The following is a 23,196-nucleotide window of genomic DNA, read 5'->3' on the forward strand; positions in this document are numbered from 1 at the left end:
GTTTTGTTTCGAAGATTGTAATTGAGTGACAGCAATTTCATCTTTCCGATGTTTACGGTATTTCAGTATTTATTTAAATTTACTTGCTTTGTTATGTTTATGCGTTTCTTTAAATTATGCAATTTCAATTCTGCACTTTAAATTATGCTTTGCTTTAAATTCTGTAATTTCATTATGTTTATGCTTTATTTAAATTACGCAATTTAGTTTATGTTCATTAGAGTAGGAGCTTTAATTTACAAGTCTTTAAATTCTTAGTTAGTATTTAAATTCTTAAGTTGCTTTACTCGTTTAAATCTTGCCTAGGGTTTAATAGTTTATTTTGCCTAGATTAATTCTAAGTTCAGTTTTAAATTAAGTTTTTAAATATAAGTTTAAATTCACGTTAAGTTTACTTTACAAGTATTAGTTTAATAATCCAAGTTTACTGCTTTCTCGTGACATAATTAAAAGCCCTTAAAGATCTTCCTTAAGAGACGACATTGGGTTAACTTACCACTGCTAGGATGTCCTAGTTCTATTGTAAGTCAATCTAGAGGTGTTTCTAGTTGAGTCATATTTTAGGGCTGTTGCCTGGGAAGGTTTAAGGCGTTTTAGTTGTGTCGTTTTTCTTTCTGCTTTTACTTGCTTTATTTGTATTTCAGATTTTCTCATTTTTGTTAATTTCTCTCCCTCCGGTGCATTTAATCTGTGTGTTTAGTGTTGTGCATGCAGGGACTACGTAGTTTGAAAGGACAGTTGGTGTGTCCGTTGGATAGCACGAGTACAAAGGTTTTCAAAAAGAAAGGAGAGGATAACTCTGACTCTAGTTCGGACGAAAGGAAAAGTGACAGAGCTTACGAGCTCTACTCTGACACCAACCGTCCAGAGCTGAATCCAGTACAGGAGGAGAAGGAGATGGCGCAAGATAACCTATAGTACATGGGCGACTTTTCGCGATCCATAATTGAAGCCACCAGCTCTGCCATAGTTCTATCCACAGCAGTCCGCAACTGCATACTGAAGCCCCATGACGCCAACCTTCTGCCATTGTACTATGGGCTGCCGCATGAAGATGCGTTGAACTTTGTTAGAGATTTCTGCACCCAACTGCAGACGTTCCCACTTCTCAACATCACAGAGGATCAACTAAAGTTGAAGTGCTTCCAATATGCACTAAAGGATTGAGCACGGAGTTGGTTGTTATCTCTGTCGCCAAATTCGATCACTAATTGGAATGAAGCTTGCGAGAAGTTTATGCTCAAATACTATCCAAATCATAAGACACAGGAACTTCGTGCTAAGATCATGGATTTCATACAAGGAGCGGATGAGCCTTTTCATGAGGCTTGTTACAAATTTCAGGAGCTCCTACGGCAGTGCCCGCAACATCAATTTACAAAGACGATGGTGATGCATTTTTTCTACGACGGGCTAGTGTAAACTGCCCAATTCATGGTGGAAAACACTGCCGGAGGGAACATAGCTCGAAAGACAGCGGAGGAAATCAACCAAATCTTCCAAACTTTAGCCGAGAGTTCTCAACAGAAGTTGATCCGCGGAAAAAGGGTTGAGGCCAGCGCGGTATCACCAAATGGAGATTGGCAAAAACAGATGGCCTCACTTATGAGAGAAGTACAACAGCTCAAGATGAGCAAGATGGAACCGCCTCCTGTCCCTATGCAAAATGTAGAGCCTTGTGGAATATATGGAGATTTCAGCCATGGAGTGAATGAGTGCCACAGAATGGGCGAGTTTACACCAGAGGGTGAAGCGGAACTTTCCACAATAGTATCAGCCGTTCCCAATGCAGCAAGGGAACTTTCAACCTCAACAATTCCAGAATGCGCAGTAGTCTCAAAAGCAAACTCCACCACAGAGGCCGTCTCTGGAGGAGACTATGTAGTCTTTTATAGAGATTAGCAAGCAGAATATGGAGTCTCAGTCCGCAACCATCAAACGCCTTGAGACTACGGTGGGGCAACTGTCGAGCACTCTGAACCAGCTGCAGTAGCAGCAGCAGCCCGGGAAATTTCATGGTCAGCTTTTGCAGGCTCAACAGGCTCAAGCTATCACTGTTCTCCGCAGTCGTAAAAAAGAGGATAATAAAGTGAATGTACCAGAGCAGACTACGGTACCAGAGCAGACATGGATGCTAGAGCTGATAAAGGCATCAGAGAAGATGGTACCAGAGCACATGAGGATGCCAGAGACTACGATGCCAGAGACTACAGTACCAAAGCAGACAAGGGTACCAGAGCAGCAAAAAATGCTAGAGCTGATCATATCGCCAGCTCTACACAATCCTGCTTGGACCAATCCAGCTCTGCAGAATCCAGCTCTGCAAAATCTCGCACTGCAGAATCTAGCTCGGCAGAGTTCAACTCTGCAGAATCCAGCTCTGCAGAATCCAGTTCTGCAAAATCCAGCTCTGCAAAATCCAGTCCTGAAAAATTCAGCCCTGCAAAGTTCAGCACTGCCGAGCTCAGCTCTGACGAGCCTTTGCGAAGAAGATAAGGCAGAACAATAGAGGCAGCCAAAAGACGGAGAGACGGAGAAAGTAACGGAGGTTAAACTTCACAAGTCTACTACACCTTATCGACCACCGATCCCTTTTCCAAGCAGATTGAGGAATGAAAAGCTAGATAAACAGTTCACCGACTTCTACAACATGCTTGCTAAGGTCAACGTGAATTTGCCTCTTCTGGACGTGATCAGAAATGTCCCTACTTATGTGAAGTTCTTCAAGGAGTTAGCATCCAACAAAAGAAAGTTCGGAGACAATGAGAAAGTGCTGGTCTCGGAAGTGGCGAACTTGATCATGCAGCAGTCCTTACCACCGAAGCAGTGAGATCCAGGTAATTTTGTTATTAATATTGCTTTTGGGAATGATAAGGAAGCCACGGGTATGTTAGATCTAGGTGCGGGAATTAACTTGATGCCTTACTCTATTTTTCAACAATTAGAGTTAGGTAATTTGAAATCTACTCGCACGTGTCTACAACTCGCTGACAGGTCCGTTAGGTATCCTCGTGGGATAGTAGAGGATATTCTGGTCAGAGTCGGGAGATTGATTGTCCCCGTTGATTTTGTAGTGTTGGAGATTGGGGAGGTTCACGAGAATGGTAGAGATCACACTCTGTTGTTAGGAAGACCCTTTATGGCAACCACTAATACGTTGATTGACGTTAAAAGTGGAACTATTAAAATGACGGTTTTAGGGGAGTCGGTGTCTTTCTCGGTGCATGAGAGTCGTGCAATACCTTCGGCAAATTTTACTAATGAATGCTTATATATAGATGTTATTGAGGCCTTGGTTGAGAAGGTATTTGTGTAGGAGCAGGAGTGTGTAGAATTCTGTGCAGGATTGGCCGATATGGAGGAACTAGCTCGGGAAGCTGACGAGATGGAAACGGCCAGTTCTGAACTGGCCAGCTCTGAAAATGCCAGCTCTGAACCGGCCAGATCTGAAAAAGTCAGCTCTGAAAAGGCGGGCAATACAGCGCTGTCGTTGGATGAACCGGTGGGATCCAGGAAGCCAGAGCTGGAACTGAAGGAACTCCCTGCCAATCTAAAGTATGTGTTTCTAGAAGCAGGAGAGAAAAAGCCAGTCATCATGTCGTCTACTCTGACTCTGGAGCAAGAAGCAGCGCTGCTCGAGGTGCTGAAGAGAAACAAGGCAGCGTTCGGATGGAGTCTGGTGGATATTAGCGGTATTAGCCCAGCCACGTGCATGCATAGAATCAACCTCGAGGACGGAGCTAAGCCAAAGCGAGATGGCCAACGAAGATTGAACCCTGTCCTCATGGAGGTGGTGCGCAAGGAGCTTCTTAAGTTACTGGCGGAAGGGATCATCTATCCCGTCGCCGATAGCGAGTAGGTGAGCCCGGTGCATGTGGTGCCAAGGAAAGGAGGTATCACTGTCATTCGCAATGACAAAAGGGAGCTGGTGCCGACTCGTCTCGTCACGGGTTGACGGATGTGCATTAACTATCGAAAATTGAACGCTTTCACTAAAAAGGATCACTTTCCTCTCCCTTTTGTTGATCAAATGTTAGATCGTTTAGCGGGGCATGAATTTTATTATTTTCTTGATAGCTTGTCAGGATATTATCAAATCGCGATCGCGCCGGAAGATCAAATCAAAACTGCCTTCACAACTCCTTTTGGAACGTTTGCATGGAAGAGGATGCCGCTTGGGTTGTGCAATGCACCCGGGACATTTCAAGGATGCATGATGTCCATCTTCTCGAAAATGATTGGTAAATTCGTGGAGGTATTTATGGATGATTTTTTGGTGTTCGGGCAGTCCTTCAGTGATTGTTTAACTAAGATTGACTTAGTTTTACAAAGGTGTATTGAAAGTGACCTAACCTTGAGTTGGGAAAAGAGTCATTTCATGGTTACACGTGGTATTGTCTTGGGTCATGTAGTGTCTAAGCATGGAATGGAGGTTGACAGAGCTAAGGTGGAAGTAATTCAAAAGTTGCCGCCCCCTTTTGATTTTTTTTTTTTTTTTTTTTTTTTTGATCGGGCAAAGTCATGTTAGATGTTAGTAGTTAGTTTCCTCATCCACCCCAAGAACCATCTTATCTCTCCATACACCAAATCCACCTTATATCTCCAATCTCCAATTCGCTCCCAAGAGGGATCGAACCCGGGTCACTTCACTTAAGTGAGGACCCGGTGGCCAGTGGGCTAAGCCCCCTGGTTTTTTAGGTCATGCCGGATTTTACCGGCGTTTCATAAAAGATTTTTCTAAAATAAGTCAACCATTGTGTAAACTGCTAGCTCAGGACGTACCCTTTAATTTTGATGATTCTTGCACGAATGCCTTTAAGTTATTGAAGCTAAAGTTGAGTTCTGCCCCCGTTGTGATTGTGCCAGATTGGTCACTCCCCTTTGAGATCATGTGTGATGCGTCTAATTATGCCGTAGGAGCTGTGTTAGGTCAGCGTGTTGATAAAATGTTGCGTGTGATTTATTATGCTAGTTTAACTCTGAACAGTGCACAAGTAAATTACACCACTACTGAAAAAGAGATGCTTGCCGTGGTCTTTGCCTTAGACAAATTTCGTGCTTACATCATTGGGTCTAAGGTAATTGTTCATAGTGACCATGTTGCGCTGGGATACTTGATGACTAAAACACAAGCTAAACCTCGTTTAATCCGTTGGGTGTTATTGTTGCAAGAGTTTGATGTTGAGATAAAGGATAGAAAAAGGAGTGAGAATCATGTGGCAGACCATCTTTCACGCATGGATAATAATTTGATTGAATCTGGTCATAACTTCATCCCTGAGTCTTTTCCTTTTGAGTATGCATATGAATTGACCTCTGCCAAATTCAGCGCTGCCGAGTCCAGCTCTGCCAAGTTCTGCTCTGCCGAGCTCAACTCTGCCTAGCTCAGCCCTGCGAGCGTTGTACCTTGGTATGCAGATATTGTTAATTATTTAGTATGTGGAGTGTTGAGGCATGAGCTGACATCGCAGGAGAGGAAGAGGTTTTTAGCTCTGTGCAAGCACTATTATTGGGAGATTTCTCACCTTTTCAAGCTTGGAAAGGATGAAGTCATTCGACGGTGTGTGCCAGCAGAGGAGCAGCAGCAAGTTCTGAAAATGTGCCAAGAAGATCATTATGGTGGACACTTTGGGGGGCAGAAGACAGCGCACAAAGTTCTTCAATCAGGTTTGTTCTGACCTTCCATTTTTAAAGATGCACATATGTTTACTCTTGCATGCGATAGGTGCCAAAGAGTAGGAAATATCGGCCGAAGGAATGGGATGCCCCTCCAGAGCATACTAATTGTCAAAATTTTTGATGTATAGGGCATCGATTTCATGGGGCCATTTTCTGCTTCGCATCGGTTTCAATATATTTTGCTTGTTGTAGATTATGTGTCCAAATGGGTTGAAGCTATTCCCACGTGGACATGTGATGCTAATGTTGTGCTTAAGTTTGTGCAAGAGAACATTCTCTGTAGATTTGGATTTCCCCGAGCTATCATTAGCGATGGAGGCAAGCACTTTTGCAACAAGTTGTTTGCAAAGCTCATGAAGAAGAATGGAATCAAGCACAAGGTGGCAACACCATATCACCCGCAGACCTCTGGACAAGCTGAGATAAGCAATCGACAGATCAAAGGCATTCTAGAGAAGACAGTGCAGCCCTCGCGCAAGCATTGGTCTGCAAAGCTGAATGATGTTATTTGGGCGTACAGAACTGCCTTCAAGGGCGTGCTTGGGATGAGTCTGTACCGCTTCGTTTATGGCAAGGAGATTGAGCACAAAGCATACTGGGCAATCAAGGCTGCCAATTATGATTTGGACTCTGCCGTGAAGCAGCGCACGCTGCAAATGGAGGAGTTAGATGAACTACGCAATGAAGCGTATGAGAATGCAAGGATTTATAAGGACAAAGTGAAGCGGCTGCATGATCTCCGCATTTCCCACAAGAAGCTCTGCCCCGGAATGAAGGTGCTATTGTTCAATTCTAGACTGAAGTTGTTTTCGGGCAAGCTGAAATCTAGATGGAGTGGCCCTTTTCTACTAAAGGAGGTGTTTGAGTATAGTACATGGCCCTTTTCTCCAGAGTCAACATATCTCTGCAGAGCGGAACTTTCCAGAGCAGACTACCACTCGCCAGAGCTGTACTTCCCAAAGCGTACTTCCAGCTCTGCCATACCTTTCCAGAGCCGCTTAAGATTCCAGAGTTGGCGATTTCTTGCCAGAGTTGACGTTACTTGCAGAGCACGATCCAGCTGGACTTGCCTTTGAATGCACGATTCTATTTCCTTAAGAGTCCAGTTTTGCAAGGTGAGTTTGATGATAATTAGGGTTTGAATGAAGTCTATAAAAGGGGCTTGAACGTGAATCAAGAAATACATCCTTCTGCCTCCGGTACTTAGTTAGAATCTTTGTTCAGTCTTTTGAGAGTCATTCTTCCGCTAGGTAGCCAAATACTTAGATTTTACAAGCTTTCTTAGTTTTTCAAGTTTTCGTTACTTTTTGTTATAGTTTATTTTCAAGTTTAGTTTTACTTTAGTTTTGTTTCGAAGATTGTAATTGAGTGACAACAATTTCATCTTTGCGACGTTTACGGTATTTCAGTATTTATTTTAATTTACTTGCTTTGTTATGTTTATGCGTTTCTTTAAATTATGCATTTTCAATTCTGCACTTTAAGTTATGCTTTGCTTTAAATTCTGCAATTTCATTATGTTTATGCTTTTCTTTAAATTACGCAATTTAGTTTATGTTCATTAGAGTAGGAGCTTTAATTTACAAATCTTTAAATTCTTAATTAATATTTAAATTCTTAAGTTGCTTTACTCGTTTAAATCTTGCCTAGGGCTTAATAGTTTATTTCGCCTAGATTAATTCTAAGTTCAGTTTTAAATTAAGTTTTTAAATATAAGTTTAAATTCACGTTAAGTTTACTTTACAAGTATTAGTATAATAATCCAAGTTTACTGCTTTCTCGTGACATAATTAAGCCCTTAAAGATCTTCCTTGAGAGACGACATTGGGTTAACTTACCACTGCTAGGATGTCCTTGTTCTGTTGCAAGTCAATCTAGAGGTGTTTCTAGTTGAGTCACTCTGCTCTGTCCGGTAACTCTGGACTTTCTCTCTCGGGGTAGACTTCATCTTCATCGCTCTCTGCTATTCATCTTTAGAGCAGTTTATTCTGTTCCACAGTGGTCGGCCTCTCCATATTACTCTGGTATTCCAAGCCAAGCCACGTGTCTTGATCTTATGACCTTGCGTATTTCACCCCTCATCAATCTCGTATTATCAAGTCACTGCAATCATGACAAAAATAAATTATGATCTCCATAACTTCCAATCCTCATCAATATGATATGAACAATGAAAATCATTCACTCTCAAGTGTATAAGATAAGGACGTGTATGCACTCAATTCAAGCAAGACATAAAATCAGCCATAAGCTTGTAAATCGTCTCACCTCTGCATCACTTAAATGTGTGCTCATATAACCAAGATTAAAAAGGACTTTAGATTTGGTTGTAACGTAGGCTCTTTGGTAGGGTAGGATAAATATGGTCAAGTGACTCAATTAATATAAATTGAAAAACATCACAGACCTTATAACTCCTAATAATGCATCATCATTCACCCTTCCAACGCCATATTTTGCACAAACACATGTTCTCAACCAATCAACAATCTCATAAGAATTTCACCTTTCTAAATTCATCATTTGTACCTTTTCATCTCATCAATTCTTTTCTCTCTTTTTTCAACAATCATATTTTTTTTTTCTTTTCTCATTTTAACAACTTGTAAGGTACTAGGATTTTTCAATCAAGATCAAGGTTCATAATCCACAATTCACACTTCTCCACAATGCCAATTACCCCATATCAACAGTCTCCAAGTTTCAACCCACGACTAAATCAAAGAGTATGGATAACAAGGCTAAAAAGGGCGAACTAGGATCATATAAAGTAATAGGACAATAATGGGATATATGCAGGCTAGCAAAGATGGCCTTAAATCATATCAAAGTTATTAAGCACACTAATGTGACCTCGAGAGGGAAATCAAGACAAGTTCTAGTGAAATACATGCAAGCTCAAATAAAACACTCAAGAAAAAGAAATAAGATTGTAAAATAGTGACAGTCAAGGCTCAAATCCTCACAGCTTATTTCGTTGACAACAATATCATAGAGACCACACTTATCGTTCATCAATCATACTTAGCCTCAACAAAATTAACACAAAATGCATGTATTATCAAATTTTTAAGCAGAAATCTCGATACAACTCAAATCCTCATCTAGGATTCACAGCAGATCAACCACCAAACAAGACTAACAGAAAACTAAAAACATGTAAACAGTTGATTACATGCAAGGCTACCGTCTCCAGATCACTCTCTTAAACATGCAACTCCCAAAAGTTCCTAGGATTAATGTCCTCACAAATATATATTCCCTTTAAAATTAAATAAGTATGTTCTATGTTCTTAGTTCAGGTAATAATTATCATCTCCCGATATCAAATTAAAACCTAAGATAATGTTAAATTAGTTATCAGGCAATTAAGTAAACAACGAGCACAAGAACATAAAAAATGATAAATAAATCCATTAATTGAATCAAAACTATGAAGAATTCAAATTTGTTTACTTCCTAAATCCTAGGATAAAAGATTACTAGCCACACATAGACAAGAAATTAACATTCAACAAATAAAACCGTAGAGAAATCTGTGAATCTTCAGTCTTGCTCTTGCGTTCTTCTCCGCTTGTCTCTGCAGCTCTCTAGAAAAAGTAGAATATGATAAAAAAAAAAAGAGTAATTTCAATATGTTTCTGGGAGTATTTATATGCCATAGGTCTCAAAATATATGTCAAAACGGTATAGGATCAAAAAATAGCTGGAAAAAAAAATGCGCAAAAACTGAGCTGGCACGCGGCCGCGTGCTCAGCCCGCATGAGGCGCTGAAATGCCGACGGGGTCCTGACAGCTTTGTGCAGAGATTTTGTTTCGGCTCGTTCTCTCTCGTTTGAACTCCGATTTACGATCCATTTGCGCTCACGAACTCCTATCGAGACGAAATACAACTTGTATTTCAGCCAATTCTTCCAAATTCTGCTTCATTATTTCTGAAAATTCGTTCAAACAACAAGAAAGTGACAATTTCTTGACCATAAACCAATATAAGCTCAAATAAACCATCAAACACACAAAATTCTCATAACTAAACATCAAATATGACACACCAAGAGGTAAAAATGTATGTTTATCAAATCTTGAAATAAATTTTCTTATGGACAAAATTAAAATCAAAGTTAGAGCACACACATAGAGGCTCACAGAGCTCGTGCGAGCCGCATAATGATGCCAAGAGGTGGGCTCGGGACGCGGCGTGGGCTCGCGCACCCGGTGCGCGAGGAGAGAGAGTGGGTCCCATGCACTCCACCGCCCAATCAAACTTTAAAAATAAAATAAAAAGAATCTAATACTTTGAGGCAGAACGATTAGTTTTCTTGTATTCTCTCTCTCATTCATTTTACTTCACTCTCAAATTCATCTTCGCCTTTATTTTCCATTTAAAATTTCCTCTTTTTTTTGTTTAAAAAAAATGGAGTTTGAATTTGAAAATTCACGCATCGTCGCCGAGAAACCCAAATTCTTCTAGCGTGATTTTTCGCCATTCTCTCAAGAATCAAACGCCTTCACTCTGGCGAGTCTTAAGACAATCAACTTAAACAAAATTCTTTTTTAGACAATGAAGTCGCCAAGATACCTGTCATGCCGAAGACCACCAAGCAATGCGGCGGCTACACTCCGGCAGAGACGGAGCTCATGTGCACCTTGTGGGTTGAGGCGACGCTAAACGCCGTTAAAGGAAGCTTATTGAAAGTCTCTCATTTATTGGGGAAAATCACAAGGGAATACATCGAGCAACGGTCTCCCAACATAATTTCACGCGACGTGAAGCAAATTAAGTCACACTTCCAATGAATCCAAAAGGACGTAAAGGTCTGGGAGGTAATATATGAAAAATGTCGATCAAATTGGGAAAGCGGCACGAGTACGGGTCTTTTTACATTTGGCGTATTCTACGTGAGTTTCAAAGATTCGGATTCACCGACGATGATGTCCATTTCTCCAAGCGTTCGAAGGGCTCCAATGGGGCTACACGATGACTTCATCCAAGCTAAGCATCACAACAAAGCCTATAGGCCAAAAGGCGGAAAAAAGAGACAAGGGAAAAGGGAAAAAGGCAGAGTCGTCAACCAAAAGGGATAGAGATGAAAGTGTCGTTGTAGCCCTAGAAGACATGGTTAAATGCATTGATATTTTCAGGCAATCGCAATGGGATCTCGCTGATTACGTCCTCATGAGTAAGGATACGTCGACAATGAATCTGGCGGAGTTGGCATTTCACAACAATTTGATTGAGAAAATTTACCATCACTGAGAATGGAATATGTATTTTTTTAATATTGTAATTAATTTTTAATTATTTTAATTTTTACTTTCAGTTAATGTAAGGTTAAATTTTAGTTTTAATGAAATTTATGTTGTTATATTTTAGTTTTAATGAAGTTTATGTCGTTAAATTCAATATTTAATTTAATTTAGAAATGCATTTAAATTAAAGATAAAATAAAAAACAAAATTAAAGAGCCTGAAATAAAAACCTTAATGTAAGGAAGAGGCTCTAATAGAGTGGGAACCACCTAAGAGCCCTTTTAAGCGACTATTGGGTGTCGGTGCTCTTATAGAGCTCATTATAAAGCCCTCCATTGTAAATGAGATGCTCTAAGATGGGGATAATTTATATAGAGCCACTAAGAGCATCCACATCGTGGCTTGCAGAACAGGCACACGTAGACTGATGTCGAGAGGCGCGCCAAGGCACGACCTAGCACACCAAGCTCGGAGGAGGATAGAGAAAGTGCTTCGGTGGCACGATCCAATGAGAAAAAAAATTGCTTTCAACTGCAGAAATCTTAGTTATTGTTTGTAATTCTCAAAGAGCCGTTTGGCTCTAACAACACTTTTCCTTTACTTTTTTTCAATTCTCTCTTATGAATACCTCATTTTCCCTCCTTCATATTCATATCATTCTCTTCTTTATCTTATTCTCCATCTTCAATTCATATACAAATGGAGCATCAATTTTGAAATTGGTGGAACAACAACCTACAAAATTTTGGGGGGTCGTCCGAGCTCCCAAATTCTTGCAACGATATTCTTTCGGCATTCTCTCAATAATCAAATGCCTTCACTCTGGCGGGTCTTGATGGAAGCAACTTAAATAAAAGTTTTGTTCAAGGTGATGAAGTCGCCAAGATACCCGCCATGCCGACGAAGACCAAGCAACATAGGAACTACACCCGATGGAGATGGAGCTCATGTGCACCTTATGGGCCGAGGCGACACTGAACGCCGTCAAGGGACCCGAACAAAAGGCTCTCGCCTATTGGGGAAATCGTTAGGAAGTAAAATGACCAACAACCTTCCAATACAATTCCACACGACATATAACAAATCAAGTCACATTTTCAATGAATTCAAAATAACGTAATGGTTTGAGAGGCAGTATACAAAAATGTCATTCAAATTGGAGGAGCGACATAAGTGATGACCAAATCACTATGGCGGCGCAACAAATGTATCAAACCAAACATAGTTTTTTGTTCAAATATCCCCATGTTTCGCGTATTCTACGCGAGTTTCAATGATTTACATCCACCAGCAACGACTTCCACTCCGCCAAGCTTTCAAAGAGATCTGATTGGGCCTACACAACGACTTCATTTGAGCCGAGCATCACAACAAGGTCTATAAGCCAAAAGGCAGCTAAAAGAGACAAGGGGAATGAAAGAAGAAGACCTATCGTCGGCCAAAGGGGAGAAAACCGAAAAAGCCGTCGTGACCATGGAAAACAACGTTAAAGTCATAAATATTTTCAGCCAGACGCAATGTGATCTCTTCGACTTCATCCTCACAGGCAATGATACGTCGACAATAACTCCGGCAAAATTGGAGTTTCACCAAAAGATGGTTACGAAAATTCACTATTGTCAAGGAGTGAATTTTTATTATTGTAGTGTTTTTTTTAATTAATGTAGGGTTTAACTTTAATTTTAATTTTAATAAAATTTTTGTAGTTAAATTTAATGTTTAATTTAATTTAAAAATATATTTAAAATAAAAATAAAATAAAATAATAAATAAAAGGGATTATGATCAAAAAATGCACGAATTTTGGTGAAAGTTGCAATTTTCATGCAATTTAAAAAAGTTTAAATTAGAGCTTAGCTGATAATCGGAAATTCACCTGATGTTGGTCTAGCTTCTAATGATGAGTATTTAGAAACTCTAAGGTCTAAGAAGCAAAAACTAATATATTTGACTTAATTTTAACGGCTAATTAATCTCTAATTTCATTGAAAATCAGATTCAGGTTTAAATTACAGCTAAAACATAAATTTATGTATTTTTTTAGGGGTTTTAGCAAATAAAATCACGAATTATTTTGATTTGTAATTTTAATGTGACTTTTGAAGTGTGGCAAATTAAATCACCACCTTTTCAATTTTTGCAATTTCGTCCCACCCAATTTTTTCGATTGTCGAATTGTTGAGTTGAAATTTACGTGGATTAGTTCGTCACATAATATTCATGTTACGAAGTTACTTTCTATAAAATTGCTTAATATTGAAAATTATGGTGCAAATACATGATAAAATTTCTTTATAATTTGGAGAATTTTTTTAATGAAATTGTACGAAACGACGTCATTTAAGCCTCACAAAAATGACATCGTCTTTACTAATTCATGTAAGCTCCAATTCAAAACTCGGACGATCGAAAAAAATTGGGGGAACGAAATTGCAAAAACTGAAAATGTGGTGATTTAATTCGCCATACTTCAAAAGTCACGTTAAAATTGCAAATTCGAAATAGTTCGTGATTTTATTTCCCAAACCCCCCCCCCCTTTTTAATTGAAAGTTCAAATAAAAAGTTGTCCCCAATTTATTTTTTAAGTTGTCCCCAAAAAGTTTGTCACAATCTCTTTACTTTATATTTTTGTATACGACCTCACCATCAACTTTACAGTTCGAACTCTTTAAACATTATTTTTATACATAACTTCATCATCAAATAAATTTTTATTAAAACTCGTACCGTTTCTCCGAAGATAAACTTTTGAGGGATTTAGAAAATAGTAAAATTTTTATTAAAATTTATATATTTTCTTGTACGATAATCCTAAAATAAAATTATACTCCATCCGTCCCGCCCAAGATGCTACATATTCATTTTCGGGCCGTCCCAACGAAGATGATACATTTATATATTTGGTAAAAATAAGGAAATTTAAACACATAATTAACACTAATTAAGTATTCCCTTATTACATTTTTTCTTCTACTTTATCACCTTATTACTTTTTATGTCCTACTTTATCATTTTATTATTATACATTTAAAATATTAATGTACAACTCCTTTAATTTCTGTGAAGTATGTGGCTTCAACTTATATAATTTCTTCATACTAGAGGGATCTGACTGCAAATAGCTAATACTTTGAGGAGTTAGTTGTAGTGTTAGTTATCACCCTCGGTGTGTGTATGTGTGTGAAGTATATATGTTGTGAGTCAGCTCATTATCACAACTATTCTTCTTCTTCGTTGAGCTGTGAGTCTTGTTAGTTACAGAGAGCTAGAGAGTGGTTGTTGACAGCATGGTGTGGTTGTAACACTCAATCTTGAGTCTGTAAATTGTGAGTGATTGTTCTTGATCAATAAAATCTTCATCTCTTCTGCCGTGGACGTAGGATATTCATATCCGAACCACGTAAGCCCTAGTGTCTCTTGTTCTTGTCTTTCATTTGTTTTCTTGCTCGATACTCTACTGTTTCATCGTTTTGATCCGATCTCAAACAAGCTTGTGGATTCATCTCTTGAATCCAACATTTGGCGCCGTCTGTGGGAACCGACACATTGGGATCGGATCCACGCTGGCTGTTCTTGATTTCTGATCGCCGGAGAACTGCTCATCTTAGTCGTGAAGCAGAGTTTTGGAGGAGATGTCGACAGCCAAATTCGATGCAGAGAAATTCAATGGAAAGAACGATTTCACACTATGGAAAATAAAGATGCGAGCCATTCTGATACAGCAAGGACTCGCAATCGCTCTTGATGAAGGAAAGATGAAAGAAAAGTCGAAGGAAGAGAGCGGAGTTAAGATCAATCTTGATGAAATTGATCAGAAAGCTCACAGCACCATAATCCTGTGCCTCGGTGACAAGGTGTTGCGTGAGGTAGCTAAGGAAGATTCTGCACTGAAGGTATGGAATAAGCTCCACTCATTGTACATGACGAAATCTGTTGCGAATAGGCTATACATGAAACAACTCTTATACTCGTATAAGTTCACTGAAGAGAAAAGCCTATCAGATCAATTAAATGAGTTTAATAAATCTTTGGATGATCTGGAAAGTGTGGATGCTAAAGTAGAGGATGCAGATAAGGCAATTTTGTTGCTTAATGCTTTGCCAAAAAGTTATGAACATCTCAAAGATGCCATGCTTTTTGGTAAAGAAAATACCATCACTTTTAATGAAGTGATGAGTGCTTTAAAGGCTAAAGAATTGCAGAAGAGTGTGGAGGGTAGGCAAGATTCTCAATCTGAGAGCCTACATGTAAAGAAGCACAAGTCTGAAAAGCCTAAAAAGGGAAAGAATCCACCCAAGAAGGGAAGTCAGTCGAAGCAGAAGGACAAGGAGGACAGTGATGACAAGAAATGCTATCACTGTAAGAAGCCAGGACATTTGAGGAAAGATTGCTATGCCTGGAAAAGAAAACAAGGCAAGCAAGGGTAGAATAAGGAGCAAACTGATACAACTGATCAAATTGAGGAAGCAGAAATGCTGAATGTCACAAATCACCCCATAGGAAATCAGTGGGTACTGGATTCTGCATGCTCTTTTCATATGTGCCCACATCAAGATTGGTTCACTAACTTGCAGTTGAGAGCAGGAGGTTCAGTCATTCTTGGAAACAATCATGTCTGCCCAGTTAAAGGAATAGGGAGCATCAAGCTGCGGATGCATGATGGTCTCATCAGAGTTCTGCAGGATGTTAGATACATCCCAGATTTGAAAAGGAACCTTGTGTCTTTGGGGTTGCTCGAGTCAAAGGGGTTTTCTTATTTCTCTGACAATGGTGTGTTACAAGTTATGAAAGGAACTAAATGTGTTATGAGAGGTAATAGGCACAAGAGCCTTTACTATCTAGAAGCTGCTACTGTGGTTGGTGAATCTGAGATAAACATTGAGGACAAGAGTATGTTGTGGCATGGCAGAATGGGACATTTGGGCGAAAAAAGGATTGAATGAGCTACTCAAACAGGGACTAATTCATCATCACCAGAAGTTTGGAGTTCATGCTTGTGATGAGTGCATTCTAGGGAAGAGCAAGAAGCTGCCATTCCCAAAGAGTGAAATGCAGGTCAACAGCCCATTGGAATACGTCCATGCTGATCTATGGGGACCCTCAAAGACTGAGACCATTGGTGGAGGCAGATGGTATCTATCCTTGATCGACCATTACTCAAGAAAGCTCTGGCTCTATGTTTTAAAGCATAAATCAGATACATTCCAGAAGTTCAGAGATTGGTATGTTGAAGTACAGACTGAAACTGGGATAAAGCTCAAGTATCTCAGAACAGACAATGGTCTGGAATTTTTATCTGAGGAGTTTCAAAGATTTTGCTCTAGCAAAGGAATCAAGAGGCACAAGACTGTACCAGCAAATCCACAACAGAATGGCATGATAGAGAGGATGAACAGGACAATTCTTGAGAGAGTAAGGTCCATGTTTGCATCCAGTGGGGTTTCTAAAAGGTTTTGGGGAGATGCAGCTGTTACTGCATGCTATCTTATCAACAGAAGTCCATCTTCCGCCATTGGATTTAAGACACCAGAAGAGATGTGGTCTGGCAGAGCTCCTGAATACAATCATTTGAGAACCTTCGGATGTCTTGCTTATGCCCACATAAGACAAGACAAGTTGGATCCAAGAGCCCAGAAATGTGTGTTTATAGGATATCCTAAGGGAGTTAAAGGCTACAAACTTTGGTGTATTGAGCCTGGGAAACAAAGGGCTATAATAAGCAGAGATGTAATCTTCAGAGAAGATAAAATGCCTTTTCTGAAATTAACAGATCAGAGTACTAGTAAAGACATGGATACATCAGTGGAGGTGGAGCTTCACCAAAATTCAGCTGCTGATTCACATCAAGAAAGAGCAGATGGAGATGAGTCAGAAACTGAGGCTGACACAGGTGAAGAAGAAGCAGAAAATTTAAATGATTATCTGCTAGCTAGAGATAGGAGCAGGAGACTTATCAAACCTCCTACAAGATTTGGTGAAGCAGACCTGGCATCTTTTGCTTTCAATGTAGCAGAAGATGTTGAATACAGTGAGCCAAGAAACTATAAGGAAGCAATGAATGGAGCAGAGAGAGAACAATGGATCAAGGCGATGGATGAAGAGATCCAGTCACTGGTGAAGAATGCAACATGGGAATTGGTTGACAAACCAGCAAAGCAAAAATGTATAGGCTGTAAATGGATCTTCAAGAAGAAAATTGAAGTAGATGGCTCTATTAGATTTAAAGCCAGGCTTGTTGCAAAGGGATTCACACAGAAAGAAGGCATTGATTTCAACGAGGTGTTCTCTCCAGTTGTCAAGCACACTTCCATAAGAGTTCTATTGGCTATTGCAGTTCAAGAGAGAATGCATCTTCATCAACTTGATGTTAAGACAACATTTTTACATGGAGATCTAGAGGAAAAGATCTACATGGTACAACCCGAAGGATACATGACAGCAAACAACAGTGAGAAAGTATGCTTATTGAGGAAATCTCTTTATGGATTGAAACAATCCTCAAGGCAATGGTATCTGAGGTTTGATCAGTATATGCAAAGGATTGGTTTTCAGAGGTCAAACTATGATGGATGTGTGTACCTCAGGAGAAATAAGAAATCAGAAGTAACATATCTACTCCTTTATGTGGATGATATGTTGGTTGCCAGCAAAGATGAGGCAGAGATTAAAAGGCTGAAATCAGAATTGCAGCAGGAATTTGAGATGAAGGACCTTGGGGAGGCAAGAAGGATACTTGGTATGGATTTGTTCAGAAACAAATCAAGAGATAATCTTTGGTTAGTGCAGCAGGATTATGTTATGAAAGTATTAAAGAAGTTTCATATGATTGATACAAAAGAAGTGAAAGTCCCTCTTGCTCAACATTTTAACTTTTCAGTTGCACAGAGGCCTGGAAATGATGAGGAGAAGAAGTACATGGAAAACATTCCATATTCAAATATTGTGGGCTCAATAATGTACAACATGATATGTACAAGGCCTGATCTTGCTCAAGCAATTAGTGTTATGAGTAGGTTCATGGCACAACCAGGAAAGGAGCACTGGAAAGGTTTGAAATGGATGCTAAGATATCTAAAAGACACTGCTAAGCATGGGATTTTGTTCCAGAAAATAGAAACAGCTAATGAAGGCTCTTTACTGGGGTATGTGGATTCTGATTACGCTGCTAATGTTGATTCTAGAAAGTCTCAAACTGGTTATGTTTTCACTCTATATGGAGCAGCTATCAGCTGGAAGTCAATGCAACAATCAGTGGTTGCATTATCTACCACTGAAGCAGAGTACTTAGCCATTACAGAAGCTGTCAAAGAGGCTATTTGGTTGAAGGGACTGCTGGCAGAATTTGGTGTAAACCAAGACACAGTGGAGATCAAATGTGACAGCCAAAGTGCCATACATTTGGTAAAGCACCAGGTTTTTCATGAAAGATCAAAACACATCGATGTGCGTCATCATTTTGTTAGAGATATTGTAAACAAGGGGATTGTAAAGATTGTGAAGGTGTCTACTGAGGAGAATGCAGCAGACATGCTGACAAAGCCACTGCCAACATCAAAATTCAACCATTGTTTGAAGTTAATCAGATTGCTCGAAAAGCAATCTGGTGGTTCGTTCTAACTGGCAACATTAACAAGTGGAGGAGAGAAGGTTACAGTTTCAGCCAAGGTGGAGATATGTGAAGTATGTGGCTTCAACTTATATAATTTCTTCATACTAGAGGGATCTGACTGCAAATAGCTAATACTTTGAGGACTTAGTTGTAGTGTTAGTTATCACCCTCGGTGTGTGTATGTGTGTGAAGTATATATGTTGTGAGTCAGCTCATTATCACAACTATTCTTCTTCTTCGTTGAGCTGTGAGTCTTGTTAGTTACAGAGAGCTAGAGAGTGGTTGTTGACAGCATGGTGTGGCTGTAACACTCAATCTTGAGTCTGTAAATTGTGAGTGATTGTTCTTGATCAATAAAATCTTCATCTCTTCTGCCGTGGACGTAGGATATTCATATCCGAACCACGTAAGCCCTAGTGTCTCTTGTTCTTGTCTTTCATTTGTTTTCTTGCTCGATACTCTATTGTTTCATCGTTTTGATCCGATCTCAAACAAGCTTGTGGATTCATCTCTTGAATCCAACAATTTCTGTGCCGAAAAGTAAATGTATCGTCTTGGCCGGAACGGAGGGAGCAGAACCCAACGTAAAAAAATAGTGGAGGCCACCTAAAAAATTCTTTAAGGGCTCTTGTATCCCAAACAAACCCGTACGTACAGTGCCAACGCACTAACTCCAATATCCACAATCCCAACACATACGGCCCCGCCTTGTCTGTGTTTTGTTGGTGTTGGTCTAATTAGAATATACACACACATGTGTGCACAATCGTGCAATATATATGATCTCCTCTCGCGGAGCCCAAACACTAACAGTAATCCCCTCGTGAAATCATCATGGATACTCCGCCGCCGCTGCTCCACATAGACAACCTACGCGCTGTCAAGGTACTCGGCAAAGGCGCCACCGGCACGGTATTCCTCGTCCACGACAAGTCCGGCGGCCAGCCCTTCGCCCTCAAGGTAGCCGAGAAATCCTCCGCCCACCGCCGCGCCCGCCACGAGATCTCTGTCCTCCGCCGCCTCCCTCCCCACCCCCTCCTGCCACACCTGATCTGCTCCTTCGAGGACGACGAGTTCATCTGCTGGGGCATCCCCTTCTGCCCCGGCGGCGACCTCAACGTCCTCCGCCACCGCCAAAGCGACCGCGTCTTCTCCCCCGCCGTCATCCGCTTCTACCTGGCGGAGATCGTCTGCGCCCTCCAACACCTCCACCAACAAGGCATCGTGTACAGAGACCTCAAGCCCGAGAACATCCTCGTCCAGCTGTCCGGCCACGTGACTCTAACTGACTTCGACTTGTCACGTGACTTGGCCGTTAGAAAATCCCATTTCTCTTCCCACACGATTCCCAAATCCAATACCCGCTCCCGTTTCGCTCTCGGGAAAAAGAAAGCCAAGAGCGCGCGCGTGTCTCCCGTCAGCCGGAGAAATCCGATTGAAGATTTCTCGGCCAATGAGCGCTCGAATTCATTCGTGGGCACCGAAGAATACGTGGCGCCGGAGATGATTAGAGGCGACGGCCATGAGTTCTCGGTGGACTGGTGGGCGCTGGGGGTGCTGGCCTACGAGATGCTCTACGGGACGACGCCGTTTAAGGGGAGGAATCGCAAGGAGACGTTCCGGAAGATACTGCTGGCCCGACCCGAGTACATCGGGAAACCCGACCCGCTGACGGGCTTGATCGGGGAGTTGTTGGAGAAGGACCCCACGCGCCGCCTCGGGTACTGGAGGGGCGCGGCGGAGATCAAGGAGCATCGTTTCTTTCGGGGCTTGAGATGGGAGCTGCTGACGGAAGTCTCGCGGCCGCCGTTTCTGCCCTCGAGGGATGAACCGAAGGAAGGTGGGATTGATGTAAAGGAGCACTTTCGGAGGATGAACCTGCCACCGTCGCCGCCGCCAGATGGATGTCGGAGTGACTTGTCGTTGGCGGAGTTCTGACGGCGTCTAATTAGAATTATTCTTTTTCTTTTGATTTCATTGTACGTTTGTAAATAAAATAAGGAATTAAGAATAGTTAATGCCTGAAAATGGGCGCTAATCAAGAGTATATGTCAGTGGTTACAGATGTGGAATGAATTAGATGAGTTGCATTAAGCTTTGCATTAATAAAGATAAAAATAAAATAAAGTGGTTGCATTGGTGCACGCACACATCTGGCGCGTGAATTTATTTCATTCGTGTTGTGATTTGTAGGAATAAAATGCTACTTCGAATCAACGCCAAGTTTCTTCGAGTACTACAATTTTCTTTAAATTGTGTTTTTTTTCCTAAATCGAGTTAACTGTATATAATATCACGAACTTTGTCTGAAATTTATTTTTCTTATGATCTTTAAAAAAATATTTTTTATTAAATATTTTGATAATATATTGTTCAATTTTCTCATGATTTTTTTCCCCTCAAATTGAAATTGACGTGCCGCTGATGTGGTTCGTCTGCACACACCATTCCGATAAATTAAATGTTGCGTTTCAGTTTGGTGATTAAATCTGTAGAATTAAACATTAAAACCCTAATTCCTAAATTAAACGTAGCTTCCCTCTTGTTCCTCATGTTTCAGTATTATCACACCCCCAATATTTTCTTCTTCCTCATTTCCTCCATCCTCGCGTTGTACATTATTTTCCCTCTTCTTCTTTCTCGTTTCCTTCTTTTTCAATCTACAAGATGTCTTCTTCTTCGTTCTCTATTGATTCTTCCTCTAATTTCATTGTTTGCAGGTGTAAATAAGTAGCAAAAGTTGAATCTTCAAAGACAACGAAGAAAGCCATATAATAGGTGCGCCAGTGAGTGATCAATTGTAATAAAAATAGAACGTCAAGTAGAGTGAATGATACCATACTCGCTGAACAAATACAACAAATTCCAGCAAAATCACGGAGCCCTTACTGTAACAAGTAGTTGGATAGCATGAGAGAAGGAAAAGGGTAGAGGTAGGGAATAGGGGTGGGGTGGGTCAGCGAGAGACTAGCAATCAAGATTTGTGAGCGTATTGGCCACCAACGCTAGCAATTGGCGAAGCACTGACGTCAACAATTGACAATCGGCAAAGCATCGACACTAGTTTGGAGGCCTTCAACAAGAAGATTAATTATGAAGTAATATGTGCGATTCTGGAAAGCTAAGAAACCCTTCGAACCTCATGTTATTCCCTTTTGCCTGAAAAAAGAAGCAATTCAAAGAAATTAGGGCATTTTTATTACTCCCTCCGTCCACGAAAGAACTTCCTAGGAGGGAGTGGCACGGGTTTTAAGAAAAATATTTGTTGAGTGTATTGAAAGTGGAGAAAAAGTTATTGAGTGTATTGGGATTGATGAAAAAGGTGTTTTAATTAGTATTGAGAGTGGTGGGATATAGTCCAAAAATAGATAAGAATAAATTAAAAGTTGAGTGTGTTAGGTCCTGAGGGTCTCGAATAGGTGTACGAGGGGGGGGGGATACACCTATAGGCTATTTTTAATCAATCCTCAATCAGAGGGATCTCAGTCAGAGATCAAAACGAAACTTTGCATGCAAACGAAGATGCCTGTTTTACTGAAAACAGTTTTGACCAAACAGGGTTGACGACTGATACTGAAAGCTCTTCAGTAAAGAGTTATCAGTTAAGTTGCTGGAACTTAACTGATGCAAGTAAGGGCTTCAGTCGAGTTTGCTAAAACAGAGGTGATAACACTCTTCCTGACTATCAGAAGATAGATCAGTCAGACTGATATCATACGCAGCGGAAATTAAACTTAGTTTCGTAATAGCCTCGGTGGAGCACGTTGTTGGTTATTAGGTTGCTCTTTGCCGTTAATCAGTATTCAGTTTATCAATTGAAATAACACACGTAGGAATGTAAAACTGAAAGCTGTAAACAACACAGAGACTTTTACGTGGTTCGGAAAAACCCTTTCCTACATCCACGGTTGGTTGATCAGACCAACAATCCACTCCGCAAGTGCTTAACAGGTGCACTGCAAACCAAACTGTGTGCTTGCCGGGTGCACACAACCGTACACTGAAGAAAACCCTTCTTCAGTACCCACGCTTCACTCGCGTCGGATTTCTCTTGCTTAACACAACCCGTGCTAAGACTCTCAGAGACAGAAAACTCTTCTGACCTCCGAATCACTCAAAACACTCTTATCGGGGGGAGGTTTGAACGAGTGCCAACTATACTTACAAAGAACAAGTTCTTTGAAGTAAGTTTGACCTTTGGCTTCTGGGTGAACAGAGTTTTGCCTAAGGTCTAAGAGAATGTATGTAATTTGCAGTGACTGATTTTGGCTTTGGAATTCTCTTCTTCGATTCAAGCTTTGGAGAGTTTAAGCTTAGGGCTGAGTAGCAATTTCGGCAGAGCTTCAACTTATGTTGTTGAATCGGTGAAGGTTGAAGTGATCCTCGAGCGCTATTTGTAGGAGAACTCTTGAATAGATCTGTTCGCGTAAATCGTCCTCAAGATTTCTTCCGTTGGAGAGCAATTCGAATTTGGGCTGAGGCTTCAATCTTCGAAGTTCCTTGTCTGGGTGGAAAAGGCTCTCTTTGATGGACAGGAGATGTGACGTCTCTGAAAAGTAACCACCAGATAGGAATGACCTCTGCAGAGATAAGATCCTGAGATCTCTGCATTTAATGCGGTTGTACTTTGTGAGTACGTGGCTTCCTCTGAACGTTG

At 40.6% G+C, this 23,196-nt stretch overlaps 1 protein-coding gene across 1 annotated transcript; it reads left to right on the forward strand.

The window, feature by feature from the left end:
* Nucleotides 1-19,111: 19,111 nt before the first annotated feature.
* On the forward strand, nucleotides 19,112-20,661 carry LOC131013984 (serine/threonine-protein kinase UCN-like). Its single transcript, XM_057941925.1, has one exon. It carries the CDS (start codon nucleotides 19,374-19,376, stop codon nucleotides 20,475-20,477), a length of 1,104 nt encoding a protein of 367 aa, XP_057797908.1. The 5' UTR covers nucleotides 19,112-19,373; the 3' UTR covers nucleotides 20,478-20,661.
* Nucleotides 20,662-23,196: the final 2,535 nt, after the last annotated feature.

The sequence above is a fragment of the Salvia miltiorrhiza genome, chromosome 3 (genome assembly GCF_028751815.1).
Source record: "Salvia miltiorrhiza cultivar Shanhuang (shh) chromosome 3, IMPLAD_Smil_shh, whole genome shotgun sequence".
Taxonomy (NCBI): Eukaryota; Viridiplantae; Streptophyta; class Magnoliopsida; order Lamiales; family Lamiaceae; genus Salvia; species Salvia miltiorrhiza.